Source organism: Buteo buteo, chromosome 17, assembly GCF_964188355.1.
Source record: "Buteo buteo chromosome 17, bButBut1.hap1.1, whole genome shotgun sequence".
Classification (NCBI taxonomy): domain Eukaryota; kingdom Metazoa; phylum Chordata; class Aves; order Accipitriformes; family Accipitridae; genus Buteo; species Buteo buteo.
Genome location: NC_134187.1, coordinates 27,684,649 through 27,700,317, shown reverse-complemented (window position 1 = coordinate 27,700,317; position 15,669 = coordinate 27,684,649). Strand labels below are relative to the sequence as shown.

The 15,669-nt window shown below is 37.5% G+C and overlaps 1 protein-coding gene across 17 annotated transcripts in view; it reads left to right on the top strand.

Moving 5' to 3' along the window:
• DST (dystonin) overlaps window positions 1-15,669 on the top strand; it is a 307,609-nt gene that overhangs the window by 152,415 nt on the left and 139,525 nt on the right. For 15 of the 17 annotated variants that reach the window (XM_075049328.1, XM_075049347.1, XM_075049329.1 and 12 more), the window contains 15 exons: window positions 4,308-4,420; window positions 4,556-4,662; window positions 5,208-5,327; window positions 5,657-5,752; window positions 5,831-5,958; window positions 8,806-8,899; window positions 9,231-9,385; window positions 10,263-10,725; window positions 10,813-10,941; window positions 11,145-11,222; window positions 11,335-11,496; window positions 11,596-11,700; window positions 13,451-13,546; window positions 14,871-14,996; window positions 15,383-15,535. In XM_075049328.1, coding sequence (XP_074905429.1) covers window positions 4,308-4,420; window positions 4,556-4,662; window positions 5,208-5,327; window positions 5,657-5,752; window positions 5,831-5,958; window positions 8,806-8,899; window positions 9,231-9,385; window positions 10,263-10,725; window positions 10,813-10,941; window positions 11,145-11,222; window positions 11,335-11,496; window positions 11,596-11,700; window positions 13,451-13,546; window positions 14,871-14,996; window positions 15,383-15,535 — 2,125 coding nt within the window. Of the gene's footprint in view, window positions 1-4,307; window positions 4,421-4,555; window positions 4,663-5,207; window positions 5,328-5,656; window positions 5,753-5,830; window positions 5,959-8,355; window positions 8,701-8,805; window positions 8,900-9,230; window positions 9,386-10,262; window positions 10,726-10,812; window positions 10,942-11,144; window positions 11,223-11,334; window positions 11,497-11,595; window positions 11,701-13,450; window positions 13,547-14,870; window positions 14,997-15,382; window positions 15,536-15,669 lie in introns of those variants that run through there. The other 2 variants (XM_075049343.1, XM_075049342.1) reach the window with 2 other exon arrangements.

Sequence of the window (15,669 nt, the reverse complement as noted above, 5' to 3'; positions counted from 1 at the left end):
TTTTATAGGCATTTTCTAATTACAGCAGTGGAAAAGCTAACTGAGCTATAGTGACGTGTACTCTTCACTCTGCATCTTCAGTCATGTTTTCTCTGAGAGTTCTGCTTGAAACTCACTATATTAAAATTTCTGCTCAATGTAAACTAAGAAAGAAATATCCTTTTAGTATCAGGCAGTGTCCAGAGTTCTGACTGAAACAGAGTTGTTCAGATTAAACAGCTTAGATGGTTCATGTAAATAAATTCAGGCTTGTCAGTTAGCCTCCTGAACCTGTCAACAGTATTTTCACATGGAATATTACACTGATGTATATATGTTTAACTTTATTAAAACATTGTTGTAACTTGGGCAACTGTCATCCAGGAACAGTGAAGAGAAGGATGTGGCCTCTTCACCATCGACTGGGAAAATAAAAGTTCAGTTAAATATCTTTTTCACTTTGAAATACCAAATTCCCTTCAAATCTAAACTTTTGTTTTAATGGGCAAATATTGTAGCTGTTAGTTGGATCTTGAACTCTTTTACTAGGTATTGGGTTCTAGCTGTAAGAAAGTCTACATATGCCTAACTTTATTTAGTATGCACTTTAGTATACTTTAGTATACTTTAGTATGCAGTATACTCTTTCATTTCAAGGCATCTTTGCAGAGGAGAAAGCTTGCATTTGGTCCATGTAACTTGAATTATAACCCCCTTCATTTCTTTATGCTGTTCTGCAGATATTGTTCACTTGCTTCTCTTTGTGGTGCTAGGTATTTTTCTTGAATTGATCATAATTTTGTCAGCTTCCTAATTGAAGTGGTATTAATCACACCTTTTTTTTTCCTCACTTCTGATACAAATTGTGTCTAATTTCTAACACCTACACTAAGTTCTTGAATGGCAGGCACCAATCTTTTTATAAATGGAATGATTAATGACTCGAAATGTAGAAGCCAAACCCCTTGACTTAGGTGCGGCTGCAGCAGAAGCATTTCCTTTGCATGGAATGTTCCAACTCGGCTGGTGTTTGGGATGTTTATGTGTGTGTTTTGATGGCAAGGGCCCAGCCCACTGAAAAATCTGCCATAAGATGACTCACAATATTATGACAGCAGGTAGAGTCATCGTCTTTTACTTAAAGTGCATTTAATTTAATTTGTTCTTGACTATGTATAAAACCACTTAATAGCGCTATGCAAATTGATATAAATATATATTTATAATACATGACAAATAGCTTCTACAAAACCCATATATTTTCTCTTTAGCCTTAAAAATGAAAATGTTTGCCATGATGGATGATGCTTTTAATTATAGTGTTTACTTCAATTAAGACAATTAAATAAATACATATTAGAAGGATACTCATCACAACTGCAATATAAGCAGTTAGTAGTTTTTCAGAATTCAAAGGAGAAATGAAATACTAAAGATACTGGAAAATATTTGTAAGCCTGTGTAATACAGCCCCACAACACTCACTGCACAATCTGTGCTCAGTAATACTGGATTCCCTTGATTCTTCAGAGAAGCATGGTGATCAGTGATCACAGCACTGAATTCCATGTGTGCATGCTCAAATGCAAATTCCCATGTACCCAGTTAGTGGACAGGTATCTCAGCAAGCTTACAGCAGATAAAAATGACTTTTATTTTTATTTAAAATCATGAGAAAACACTCTTAAACAAAAGGAACAATGTGGCAATCAGTGGTTTCCTGAGCCATGTTTTTTGGATGCATTTTTCTAGGGCTAAAAAAGTCTTTTACTGAGCTCTGGGAGATAAACTCCCTTTTCCTGTGGCTTTGCAACATATCCCTCTACTATTTGGGAAGGGGAAAGGGTGACCTGCAGAGGGTGAAGGCTGCAAGCATCTGGCAGTGTCCACTTCCCATGGCCAGTACCAGGTGCTTTTGCATTCAAGTCATAATACCTGCCTTTTCTCTTCTATAAACCATCAGTGGGCTTGTTCTCAGCTGGCTGTTGAGCCTTCTTGCTGCTTCAGAAAACCAAAGGTGAGCAGTGTCAAGACAGAAAAATGCTGTCTGCCATCTTCTGTAGTATTTTCTGGTAGATCAAGACTTCAGGTAAATATAGACCAGTTAATCTAGGCTGGTATGCTATGTGTTAAGTGTATAATTAACTGAAAACAGCAGCGTTCACTGCAATTTTCCCTGGTTCTTAAAGGAGAACTGGAATAACCCTGTGCTGGTAGGAGTTGCAGGGATGGGAAAGTATGTTTAAAAGTGGAGGAGGCATCCCACAGAGTGGTCTCTTCTTGAGCTGCGGGGTGAAGCCACAGCACCAATGTAAAATAATGTATTATGCAACAGCAGTTGTTTTTTATTGATTTTTACCTGTATTGCAGTGAGAAAAAGCTTACCTCTTCTTCATCTTAATGAAAGCTTTATTCTAAGGAGATTATCATGTCAGTGTCTCTGCAGCTTGCAGCTTGTTTTCTGGGAATAGTCAAGGCTTTTACAACAACTTGTCCTTCTTATTCTGAGAGTCAACAATCCAACAAGCAGCATAAGTGATTCTTGGGCCATTTTTATCAAGTGTGAAACAAATGTAAAGAAGGCAGGTGAAAAAAAAAACCAAACAAACAGTGTACACTTACAGAAACCTGCTTCTCTTGTTAAAACTGTGCTGTGAAAGCAATCTTTACTACTCATACCGTTTCCATTATTGTGGCTGAAGTAGGAGACTGGAGTGCTCCGTTTCCTTTTCTAGTATTATCTTTTATTTTTCACGGATTTTCTGTGCTGCTAAGAGCAACAAATGATACTGGTTTTGTTCCATTGTTTTCATCGCACTGAAATTCAAAGAAAGGCGTGAGCTTGATCATGCTGCCACTAAGCATATTGGAAGTGGAAACTGCTGCTGGTTTAGGAGGATTATGTTTCTTTTTACACCGCTCAAGTTTTATTATTAATGAAATGTTCTTTCAAGAAATAATAGGTGCAGTATTATTATCTGCCTTGTAGATTGGTCTTCTAAAGAGCACAAGGAAACCAGTGATTCTAAATGGCTGAAAAGAAATACGTTTTTATTTACAGTGCCCCTGTAGTTAATTCAAAGACAAGCTTGTATTGAGTTTCCCAAAGTTAATACCATTTTGTGATCAATGGGATTTGGGGTGTTGCCAAATGAAATGTTATAGTTCATTTTGAACAATATGATATTTAACAGTTTTATTTCTCTCTGATGCAATTATTTAAAGCTTCTGCTAGGTAAAACTAAGAAAATAGTTTCTCTAGAAACAAAAATGAGAAAATTTAAGGACTGAATTGTTCACTAAAGCTTATATGTCATATTTTTTTCTTTTGGGGTTTTGTTTTAGGATTTTTTCAGTGTGGGTCTGGTTTTCAGTAGCAAAGTAAGCAAAGACCCTTATGACTCTAGTTGGCTTCAGTGGGATGAGTTTTTGCTCAGCATCTTTGAAAATCCCTTCTTCCTTTTATTTGTTACGGCTAAGAGGATTCGCAGTGCTGAAAGAGGCAGACAGTAGCATACTCTGCCCTGAGAATCGCAAGATCTAAAAACCAAGCACCACATATCAAACCTAAAGGACAATATTAATTTTGAAGTTTTAAATTAATTTAAAACATTAAAGTAGTGATGTTGGTACAGGATAATACTTATGGGCCTTAAAAATGTTTATAGGTAAGATTGGCTTAAGATGAGTATTCCATTAAAACAAGAGTATTGTGGCTGGCAATGGAGTTTAGCAGGATGAAGGTGTGAAGGTGTAAGTGCGTGGGGCTGAGGGTTTTCTACAAGACAACTGACAGCAAGGTTTATCTGAAAGCAGGGCTTCCATGCGGTTTGAACAAGACTTCTTTAAAGCCCGGTAAGAATACTTGTCTTCCTGGTTAAAGTGATGTTTTTGTGACTGAACTTGTTTCTGTATGGGTTCTGACATGCAGCGAAGACTTTGATGCAGAATGACTAAAAACTTGTAAAGGTGGTAGAAATGAACTTCCTCATGCAAATGAGTTCTAAGAGAAAAGTGTGTTTAACCTCCTCAAGGGCAGTGGAAAGGACAAGGCAATGCACATGAATAAATGTGCATAAGAAAATAGAGAGAGATATATAAGGGATGGCTAGAAACTAGCCTGTGGATGAAGAACTGACAGTGTTGTAGTTTTCTGCTGCTTGTATTTAACACTGACCTCAGCTTGTTCACGTGATTTTAAGGAAGTCCTTTTTTAATGAAAACTCTGTTGCTGTATCCATCCATGCTCTTGGTTTGATTTACTGATACAGCAGTGATTTAAAATTGGTAAAGAGCTGTAATTAACTGTTACTGTTTTTATTTGACAGGCCGGACCTGATAGACATGAATACCGTTGCTGTTCAAAGCAACCTTGCAAATTTAGAACATGCTTTTTTTGTAGCAGAAAAACTTGGTGTTGCCAGACTTCTGGATCCTGAAGGTAAGATAACTGCAAAGGGCGTTGTTGCAAAAACCCTAACTTTAAAATAAAATCCAGTCTGCCTGCAGGTTGTAGGATATTTGTGGGCATTCTTACAACTACGTGATAAAGTGCTGTTCTGTCTTGCTCTCTTAGATGTTGATGTTTCCTCGCCTGATGAGAAGTCAGTAATAACTTACGTGTCATCACTTTATGATGCATTTCCCAAAGTACCAGAAGGTGGTGAAGGCATCGGTGCAAATGTAAGTAGGAGAAAAATACTTGTGTGGTGTGTGAGTTTCATTAATACAATTCTTGACTTCAGCTTGAAAACGTTACCTGGATCTCCCATAGGACTGCTGTCACACTTTCCTGTGACATGATTTTCCAGGTTGAGATTTTAGAGGCTTAGCAGCTATTTTATGTTCTGAACATGAAAATATTTGTGCAAAGAAATTAACTAAAAACAATATACGTGAAGTTGGAGAAAGATAGATGGAGTCAAAGTTCTTACTTTTCAGTTGTGGGCCTATAAATGGTGCCTCTCTGATTCTTACCAATTTGATGTCTATTAAACTAGAAAATTTTGTGGTTTCAGTGGAATTATTTGGGACCAAAACTGAAGAATGAAATCATGTATTTAGAAGCTTTAAGTGAGCTGTAACGAGCAAGTAAATATTGTTTCAGAATTGCAGAGTTTAGAAATCTCTTTTCTATGTGTTTGAAGACCTCAGGCTTCAAAGATAAAGCAAAAATGAGCTCTCAGGTAATTATCTTCTGACCTGTAACCTGGCTTGTGCTTTGGTAGGATGTTGAAGTCAAATGGGTTGAATATCAGAATATGGTGAACTACCTCATGCAGTGGATCAGACACCATGTCACGATAATGTCTGACAGAGCATTTCCCAACAATCCTGTGGAATTGAAGGTGAGGTGTGGCATCTTAAATTCCCTTGTTGGAATGACACTTTATCTTACTGAAAGCATGCTTGGACAAATGAAGTAGTTTTTGATTTATACAATCAAATCATCTGTAGAACAGTACTACTCCTTAACCTGTTCAAAGTAACAATAAATACTTTTCTAACATATGGGCAATCAAAACCAAATCTTCAGCTTGTCACTGATCATTTTTCATAGAACTGAAGTAGAACAATGTAAGAACATAAGCTTATGAAGAATATTAGAAGAGGGTTTGGAGAGTAAGATTATATTCATTGCAAGTGAAAGTTGATGATGGTTTTTGTGTTTCTGTAGGCACTTTATAATCAATATTTACAGTTTAAAGAAACAGAAATTCCACCAAAGGAGACAGAAAAATCAAAAATTAAACGTCTATATAAGCTGCTAGAGGTAAGTTTTAACATGCATTGAAATGTATAGAAATTCCTTTCTGTGGCTTAAAATAACAAATATGTATGAATTTTTAAGGTCTGGATAGAATTTGGACGCATCAAACTTCCTCAAGGCTACCATCCAAATGATATAGAAAAAGAATGGGGAAAGCTTATTATTGCCATGCTGGAAAGAGAGAAGATCCTTCGGCCTGAAGTGGAGAGGTATGCTAGTGAACACTTGACAGGCTTGGTTAATATATTTTCTGTTGTTTTAACCCATACTGAAAATTTGTAAATGTTTTCTTCAATGATAACATCCACATTATTTCTTCTAGATCCAGTAATTCTGCCTTTGTTCAGGCCTGAAGTCTTTATCTGCTTTATAGAAGCAGGTCCAGATGGAATAGTCTCAGAAGATCATAATGAATAGTATCTGTGCTTCAGGTCATCAAAGCACTTAAACAGGAATATAACCACCTTATTTGTACAAATTGGTTGGAGCCAAGTTCATATCACTTTGCTGTCTCACTTGGACTCATATTTCATATAAGCAACATCCTTATCCTTTACATGAAATGTATAGTTCACTTGGTGCACAGCATTATGGGCTAATGTCCTGTTCTGAGGTTGTTTAAAAGTTGGTTGTGCTCAAGAGCACACAAAGTGTTTAGATGTGCAAAGCGCATAGTAGTCTTCCATGGTAGTAGGATGTGTGACACTGTTTTGTACGTCACTAATAGCATACAGAACATGTTTAAAATCTTCATGCAGTCTTTGAGCATTTCTGCTTTTTTTAATGGTACCTCTTTTGAGTTCTGTGGCAGGCACAGATGCTATCCATTCATTAATTCAAAAAGAACTTCTATTTAGTTCTTAAGTTAAATGATTCTTTGGGCTTCTACCTGCAGCTAGGTATAGTCACTTGGGTCTGGATTCATTCTGCTTAACTTTAAGCACCCAGACAAGACACCTAGGATCTGAATCACTTTCTAGAGAGTCCTGGCACTGACTTTCTGGTGACAATAGCATGATCATTCTCTCTGGTTTAGGTACCTGAAATTAAGCATGAAGAATCCAGACCATTGTCTAGGAAGTCCTCAGAAAGACAGATTTTAGCAAGAGAAGGTCCAAAGGCAGTCAGAGTGTCATGCAAGCAAGAGCATGACTGAAATGGCAGATTCAATGGGAGGTGCTGATTCACAGCATCCTGCTGTGAAGGAAGTTCCTATAGGGGAGGGCAAAGTTGTCCCCACCATGCAGAGCAGAACACTGGAAAGCAGCAGAAGAAATACAGCTTGATAGATTTTACAGGTTAATCTGTCCTGACCTGCCAAAGGCAAAGTTGGTACCTGCCTTCGCCAAAAGGAATTGTATTCATGCTTGCAGAAAGCTGGATTATCTTTGTAGTTTATTTCTTCTTTATTCAGATGGACTGAGCACAGGTAAATACAAATAAACAAAACCTCCTTCTCATATTTCAGGATTGGTAAACACACTTAAAGTGACAGATGGTATGGTGATGGTCACTATGTGTGGTGGTCACTGCAAAGTGAGGGAGAAGTTGATTAAGTGATTCTGGCTTAGTGATCAAGTTAAAATTGTCAGTTGATCTGGACACAAGAACTTCATCTATGTTTGTTGTATGGGTTACTAGTGCATCTCACTAATAGGCGGTGTTGATACAGCTCCTGAGGTGGGATTTGGTTGTGGCAAAAATCTGACCTCAGCTAATATTGAAATTTGGCAAGTACTAAAACTTTGCCTGCAAGTCTGGTGAATATATCTGAAAGTATCAACACAGATAGAAAACATGTGGCCAGATTGGTGTGCGGGATCAAAATTAGTATCATGTCAGTGAGTAGAGTGCCAAACTGAGCTCTAGTCTGCAAAACTAGCAGAGTTTGGAATTACTGTAGGGGTGTGTCTGTGCCTTTGCTGTGCTCTTCTGCGTAAACACAGTCATCTTATGGTGTGGGTGTGGTTTTCAGGAGGTCCTAAAAGCAGGGGGTGAAATACTGAAAAAATCACTCCTAGCCCAAATTCTGAGTTAAAACGTAAATTTAAGGGCAGTGATCAGATTTTTCTTACTTGTTTTGTGGTCAAAACAGCAGGAAGCAATTAGCTCTGAATGTGGAAGAAGCTGAAGGGAAATTTGCAGGAGGACAGATTAGTGGGACAGGGCAGTTAGTAAACATGCATACTTGTACAGTGGAGTAATGATGGTGGGTTGGATGGTGTACAGGTGTCTCAAATTAAATTATTATGAGCTGAATAACCATAACATTCCCCCAGTTTCATTGTGCAGTTCCATTTGAAGGAAAAGGCATCAGCCCAAGCTGGAGGTGTTTTGTACCGTACCGTGGAGCATGGAGTTCTCACTTCACTCCTGTTTGAAACTTTTTATTGAAGAGTCTGAGAATCACTGCAAAGACTTCTTTAAGTTCTTATTTGGCTTAGAGACATTTAGTGACACTTAAATAAAATATTTGGTGTGTCAGTTTCCTAGAGACGCCCTAGTGTTGCTGCCTAGTCTGTACTTGCAAAGCTTTAATGCAAGGTAGTGAAGCCAAAAGCAAGGTAGCTTACATAGCCCCAGGTAAAATCCTTTGAAGAGCTGGCAGAATATTAATTGCTGGGTTTTGAATATGCGTATTGAAGCCTATTTAAAGGAGTGCTAGGTGCTTCAAAAGCCAGTAGTGAAATTTCATCCCTAGAAGCTGTACATTTTGTAGGACTTTTATCTTTTCATTTTTCAGCAAATGTAAACAGCCAGAAGGACCGTGCTCTGGATGTAAAAATGAATAGCAGTAGTTACAGCTATCATAGCAGTGATTCACTGTTTAGCAGCAGTACTAGCGCTCGAACCAGCGTTGACTCTAACGAGACTTTTCTTTCTGTTAATTGTGGTCCCACACTGGTTAAATCTTGCATAAGCTTTGGTAATGGCACCTTAGAAGGCAACAGGTAACTTGGCGTATGTATTTGTGCTGTGTGTTTGTTTTTAAAGTCATGCAACATAAATAACATTAATACTTGCTTATTTTTCTGAAATGCTCTGGTATCTCCTAGGTTGGAAATGCTGCAGCAGATTGCAAACAGAATTCAGCGGGACAGCCGGAGCTGTGAGGACAAACTAATACTTGCCCGGAATGCTCTGCAGTCTGTAAGTCAGTCGGTGATTTTACTTGTCTATGTTCATGAGTTTACTGTATTGGAATGGCTAATTAAAAAAAATCTTTAGGATTTTTGAGTGCATACTTAATAGCTGCTACCTTTATTTTCATTGTATTATTATTTTTAATTTAGCATTTCTTCAAGAAAATACCAAAAATTGCCTAGAGCGAGTTCTGTTAGATTGGTTTTTTGTTGGTAGTTAGATAAAATGCTTCACAGTTGTTTCAAGATCAGAAGTTCTTACCAAAAAGTAGGATTCTTGCAGGTCGTTTCTCTTTGGTTTAGCTGCAGGGCTTAATGGCTTTCTCTTATTTATTCAGGACACCAAGCGATTAGAATCAGGGCTCCAGTTTCAACATGAAGCAGAGATAGCTGGGTATCTTCTTGAATCTGAGAACCTTCTCCGCCAGCAAGTGATTGATGCCCAAATTCTTATTGATGGAAAATACTACCAGGCAGACCAGCTTGTGCAAAGGTACTTTACTGTGTATTTATATGAAAAAATAAATGTCCAAATATGGATTCCCATTATGGAAAACATTTTCAAATCTCTATGTCTGTGGATAAACTTCTCAATCTGTCACTGGCCACCCAAATGAAGATTATCACGTATTCTGGTGGGTACATTGCCCACAAACATTGTTGAAGACAAGAGAAGCTGCTTGTAGTCATCTGTGAAAATTAAGTCGTTCACTAGAACATGACTTAAACGTTCAATATTTACTAGATGTCTGAGTGTAAAGATGTTGGCTTGTTTTTATTGCACCTAAAATACTTTCAGAATTCACTAATTTTGATTTAAAAAATGGAGGTGACATTTCTGGTGATAGCTGTAGGTGTCTTAACAGGTAATAGGCGGGGTAATGTTAGCTTCTATGTGGCAGTGTGTACAGTCTTCACAGAAAGATGCATTTAAACAGCATAATTCCGTGTTATGAAGAAGTGGCTCCAAAGTTGTTCTGGATTTGTCCTGGACTGGGTGAGATCAAGCACATAACAGCTCCTTGGCTGTGAATTGCAAGTGTTTGATCTACTACAACATGTAGTATCTTGTAAGATTTCTGCTTTGCTGATTGTTCCCTGGAATTGTGTACGGTGCATGCTAGTACCCATGCCATGCTGATTTTCTGGTCATTGCCTGATTTCTGCATCTATTATCTGTATTTATAGAAGTATAGGCTGACATAGCCTATACTTTCTGATATAAATGCTTATTTATAAATATTTAAGTACAACTGAAATATGAGAGATTATGTGAATTCATATTGCTTTTCAGTTCAGCATGATAAACCTTAATCATAAACATTCATTGAATTTTTTAATTATTTATTTATTTTCTTTTATTTTAATAGGGTTGCAAAACTTCGTGATGAACTGATGGCCATACGGACCGAATGTTCTTCTGTGTACAACAAGGGGCATGCACTGACAACAGAGCAGACTAAGCTGATGATATCAGGAATAACCGAAAGCTTAAACTCAGGATTTACAACAAACCTAACCCCTGAATTAAATGCTGCAATGACCCAAGGTTTAACACCTGCTTTAACTTCTTCCAGCTTGACATCTGGCCTTTCATCAGGTCTTACTTCCAGACTGACACCAACCATCACTCCCACTTACACACCAGGCATCCCACCACGGTTAATTCAAAGTTATGTGACAGGAGTAGACAGTGGGACTCTGCAAACACTCAAACTGATGCAAATCAGAAAACCTCTCATGAAATCAGCTTTTGTGGATCAGAATTTGACAGAAGAAGAGGTGAACATGAAATTTGTCCAGGACCTATTGAACTGGGTAGAAGAAATGCAGGTAGCGATGTTTATGGAAACAGTCTGTTTCTAATAGTTACGTTTACCCCTTGTAGACCATGGCTAATTTTTCCTTCTTGTTTGTAAGGTGCAACTTGATCGAGCAGAATGGGGTTCAGATTTACCAAGTGTTGAAAGCCATTTAGAAAATCACAAAAATGTCCACAAAGCTATTGAGGAGTTTGAATCCAGCCTCAAAGAAGCTAAAATCAGTGAGGTACACCACCATATTCTTTATTTCTTTGGTTACTTTCTTACTGGGTGACCCATAAACTAATGTTGAATTTTAGAACTGTGTTTGGGTTTCACAGTCTTACTTTTGCTTCTGGTATCTAGATGACATATAATGAAATCAGGATATCTAGTGGTTTAACATATCTAACCTTTTTGTTGCCTTTTGACCTCGTATACCAAATACAGATCCAAATGACTGCCCCTCTTAAACTCAGTTATGCAGAAAAATTGCACAAACTGGAGAGTCAGTATTCAAAACTCTTGGTAAGTTTGTTATACCTCTTCGATGTTCAGCTTTTCAGTGTATATCATCTTTGATAAGGGATAGGCTTTAAATTCTGATTTTTTTAAATCTTTTTTTTTCTTCTTAATAAAGAACACATCAAGAAATCAAGAAAGGCATCTAGATACTCTTCACAATTTTGTGTCTCGTGCTACTAGAGAGCTGATATGGCTGAATGAAAAAGAAGAGGAAGAGGTTGCATATGACTGGAGTGAAAGAAACCCCAATATAACAAGAAAAAAGGAATACCATGCAGTATGTATTGCTAGTATAATCCAGAGGGAATAATTAAATCATCTTTAAGAATTTAAGAAATTCCTAAAATGTTTCTATCTTTTTTTGTCTGGAAAAAAGGAATTAATGAGAGAACTTGATCAAAAAGAAGTTGTTATTAAATCAGTACAAGAAATAGCTGAGCAATTGCTTCTTGAAAATCACCCAGCCAGGCTAACCATTGAGGTAAGAAAATAGTTTTGTGATTTAGACTTTAGGTTTTGGGGGTAAAAGAAGGGAAGTGCTAACTCACAGGAAATTAAACAAGACTCTGAATAATGGGGCCTTTTTTTAAGCTCTTCAGCATCTCTGTTGTATCTGTCTTCCAGTTTCCAACAAGTAAAAGCTCTTCTGTAAAGTTATGGTTACTTCTTGGATTGCCTAGATAAAATCCCCTTAAAGTCTAAAATTAAAATTTCCAGAGTTGGTCTGTACAGATGTTTCTAGTCATGTGTGCAGCTTCTATAGTTATTGATGCAAATTGAATTGGCAAACTGAGGGCACAGAATAGTCCTTGTGTGGTTTCTCTCCTGTTGGATTGAAAAAAGTTTCAGTAGAGCTTTTCTAGTCACTTACTATATGTACAGGTTCCTGTTACAGTTTAGGGTTGGTTTCATAACTTGGTGAATTATGAAACTTGTTTGGATGCTAAAAATCTGATCAGGTGATTCAAGCCTGAAGCAAATCACATCAAGCTCTATATTGTAGGTAAATGGTTTACAGAAAATTTATTGTAGCTGTTGTAGGGTCATAGCAAGTCTCCAAAGGAGTAGGTAAATGCTTTTCCTTGTAGATCTTCAAGAAAAGGGTAAATACAGACAGTGGGTGGTAAAAATGGAAACAATAAAAAGCTGTTTTATTACGTAAGAATGAAAAAACAGTCAGGGAGGATGAATTTTTATGGTTCTTCAGGTCAGTGAGTTTATATCTGCATAAATTGGAAACATGAAGAAAACTGTTCCCTTCCTTCCTTCTTATATACTTTGAATAATAACTGACTTTTCTGTAACGTAGGGGATTCTATTATTTAAAAGTATATCCTGTTCTAATGGGTTCTTGTCAGTGTAATATACTTAATATATGAATTATATTAAAGATACATATCATGAAACCAGGCCATCACAGTGAAGATGACTCTGCAGGTTATGATGTCTGCAGTGATGCTATATTGGGACATTTAAAAAGGGGGGGAAAAAAAAAAAAAAGGAAGTTTATGCCTTTTTCTACAGAAGAATCCATGCATTAATGCATCAGTTTGAAATCCATTGAAGCCAATGGAAAAACTCTTTTGAATTCCCTGAGAATCATATGGAATTGAAAAATCGAGGCTTTTGGCTGATTTCACAAAGTCGAGAGTACCCTCTGCTGGTGAACACTCCTGCAGTGCATCTCTAGTGGCAGCACCTTGCAGACAGTATGGGAGGCATCATTCGAGTAGGGTTACATTCTTTAAATTCCTGTGCAACTGTACACAAAGTTATAGGTTGCAGAGAGTCCTGATTAATTATTTTTATTATGCATTCAGTGTTACTTTAATATCCGATTTGTATGCAGGCAAGAATCCAGCTATTTTGATTGAGTAAATAGAGACACAGAATGGTAGGTGACCTTAGGCTGGAGGAGCCTCAGGAGATGTAGTCCAGCCCCTGCTTAAAGCAGTGTCAGGGCTTTGTTCAGCTGAATTCTGAATGTGCCCAAGGATGTCGATTTGACATCCCCTCTGTGTTTGTTTTCTGATGTTTGGCTGTTGTAGTGACAGGTTTTTTTCTCACGTCTAATTGGAATTTTCCTTGCTGCAGCTTGCTTTTCTTGGGTGAGGAGGTCAGGTTTAGATCCTTGTGTTTGCTACATTACTTCTGTGTTTCCTAAATTCTGTAAAGATATGCACATTTTCATTTTCATTTCTTTTTGTAAAATATATCACTTTTCCTTAAAGGCCTATAGAGCTGCAATGCAGACACAATGGAGCTGGATTCTTCAGCTCTGTCACTGTGTTGAACAACATTTGAGAGAAAATGCTGCATATTTTGAGGTAAGAAAGTAAATGAATAAATGTGTTAAATGTTTTTAAGTTTTGTCCATAGTCAAAAAGTTCTACTGAAAGCGCTAGTTGTAGAATTGACATTTGTCACATGCAATCGTTAGATGATGAGCCATGCTCCCACAGTGTTATCACACCTGTATTGTCTTCAGTACAGTTATATCAGTTCACAGCAGACGAACATCTGGCCTGACATTTTTTCAAAGTGCCGCAGCTGCGAGTAGAGACTCTTGAGAACGAAGCCGTGTTCTCTCCCTGTCATGCACAACTGCCATCAATACAGCTTCTGTGGATGATGTAGAGTGGAGGGTGGTTAGTGATGGTGAAGGGAGAACATATTCTAGGTGGTTGTTCGAGGACTACCCAAATAGAAATAGAACATACAGCATTAATAATAAACAGAGCAGAGAACACCCTGACAGCAGACACGTCCAACGAAACACCTTTCTGATTATCACCCATTAACATACTCAGCAAATGATGCAGTACTCGGTTACATGCACGGAGATCGAAGATACAAGGGTTTCTCAGTTATATGCACAAGGATCAAAGATTGAAGAGTTGTTTGTTTTTAAAAAAATTATAAAGATTAATTCTTAGTGTCTTCTGTGTTGGGTGGTTGAAGAGGAAGGGGGGTGATGTTGGGATGAGATGCCTTCGGACTGAGACGAGTGAGAGCCCAAAGTTAGGAAATGGACACTGGAGAAGACAAAGTTGAATGATTTGGGCTTCTAGTGGTAGGGGGAAGAAATGGGAATTCTGGATGTAAGAAATGAGGTTTCAGGGACGGAATGGGGTGAGGATTATCACAGGACATTTCCTTTCCCAATTGTGCTTAACCAGGACCCTAGTTTGCAGGTGCAGATGCCCACGCAGAACTGCCAAGTGTGGCAGCTCACTTCCCCTCCTGCCCAGAATGTTTGCTCCAGTGTGGTTGCTGAATTTTCCAGCTAGTTTGCTACAGTTTGTAGGCTTCATCTGTTCTGTAAATATGAAAGTAATTGTAATTCCAAGGGAAGCAAGAACTTCAGAAAATTTTCCCATTGCAGGAACAGTAATTAACTAAGGTTCAATAACTGCTGAATTAGTTTTTCATGTAGATAGTGCCAAGAATAACTGGTGTTACAACATGCACCTTCTTAAACGGTGCATTTAGACAGGAGATAATGAATAGTGTTGTGTGGTGCAGTGGTCACTTCAAGCTACTAGAAAAGATTATCTTTAAAAGAGAGCACTTAAAGAAAACTTAATAGTGTAGCTGTTCATATACTTTTTAGGTTGTTTAAAAATAACACAGATATTTGTCTCATCCTAGTTTTTCAGTGATGCCAAAGAAGCCATGGAGTATTTAAAGAATTTGAAAGATACCATATACCGAAAATACAATTGTGATAGATCAAGCAGCCTTCATAGGCTGGAAGACCTTGTCCAGGAGTCTATGGTAAGAATTCAAGGATCCCATTAATGTGAGTTATAATGAAATGTATAGATTATAGTTGGATATAAATTATGTGTGTTAAAAGTATTGCTTTAAAGTGATGGGGAAAAATTATTTTTTAGAATTTACAATTAAAACATTGCATCTATCAATATGTAATGACTGTTTTTCATAACTTTAAAATACAGTTTTATTTATTTCTTTATGTTTACAATACCAGATGTTGTGGGAAGCCAGTGGCTTCAGAAAGATACTTTGTTATTGTAAAACGTGTTACTTTTAAGAAACACAGTAAAAGAAGTCAGGAAAAGAAAAGCTTAATAGGATCAAAGCAGCAGCACTGTATCCTGGCCATCTCTTATGACATATTCTTTTCTTAACTGTTCTAGGAGGAAAAAGAACAACTCTTGCAGTATAAGAGCACAGTAGCAGGCCTTGTGGGGAGAGCAAAGGCAATAATTCAGCTGAAGCCAAGGAACTCTGAGTGTATACTCAAAACATCCATCCCAATTAAAGCCATCTGTGACTATAGACAAATTGAGGTTAGAAACTTGAATTTCCTCAAATCAATTACAGATGTCAGAATTCAGCTAAAGTTTCATTAGTTGCCATGTTCCTGGAGAACGCTGGGCTCTACATTTCTTCCACCCTAGTAAACAAGAGCAAATCCTTGTGT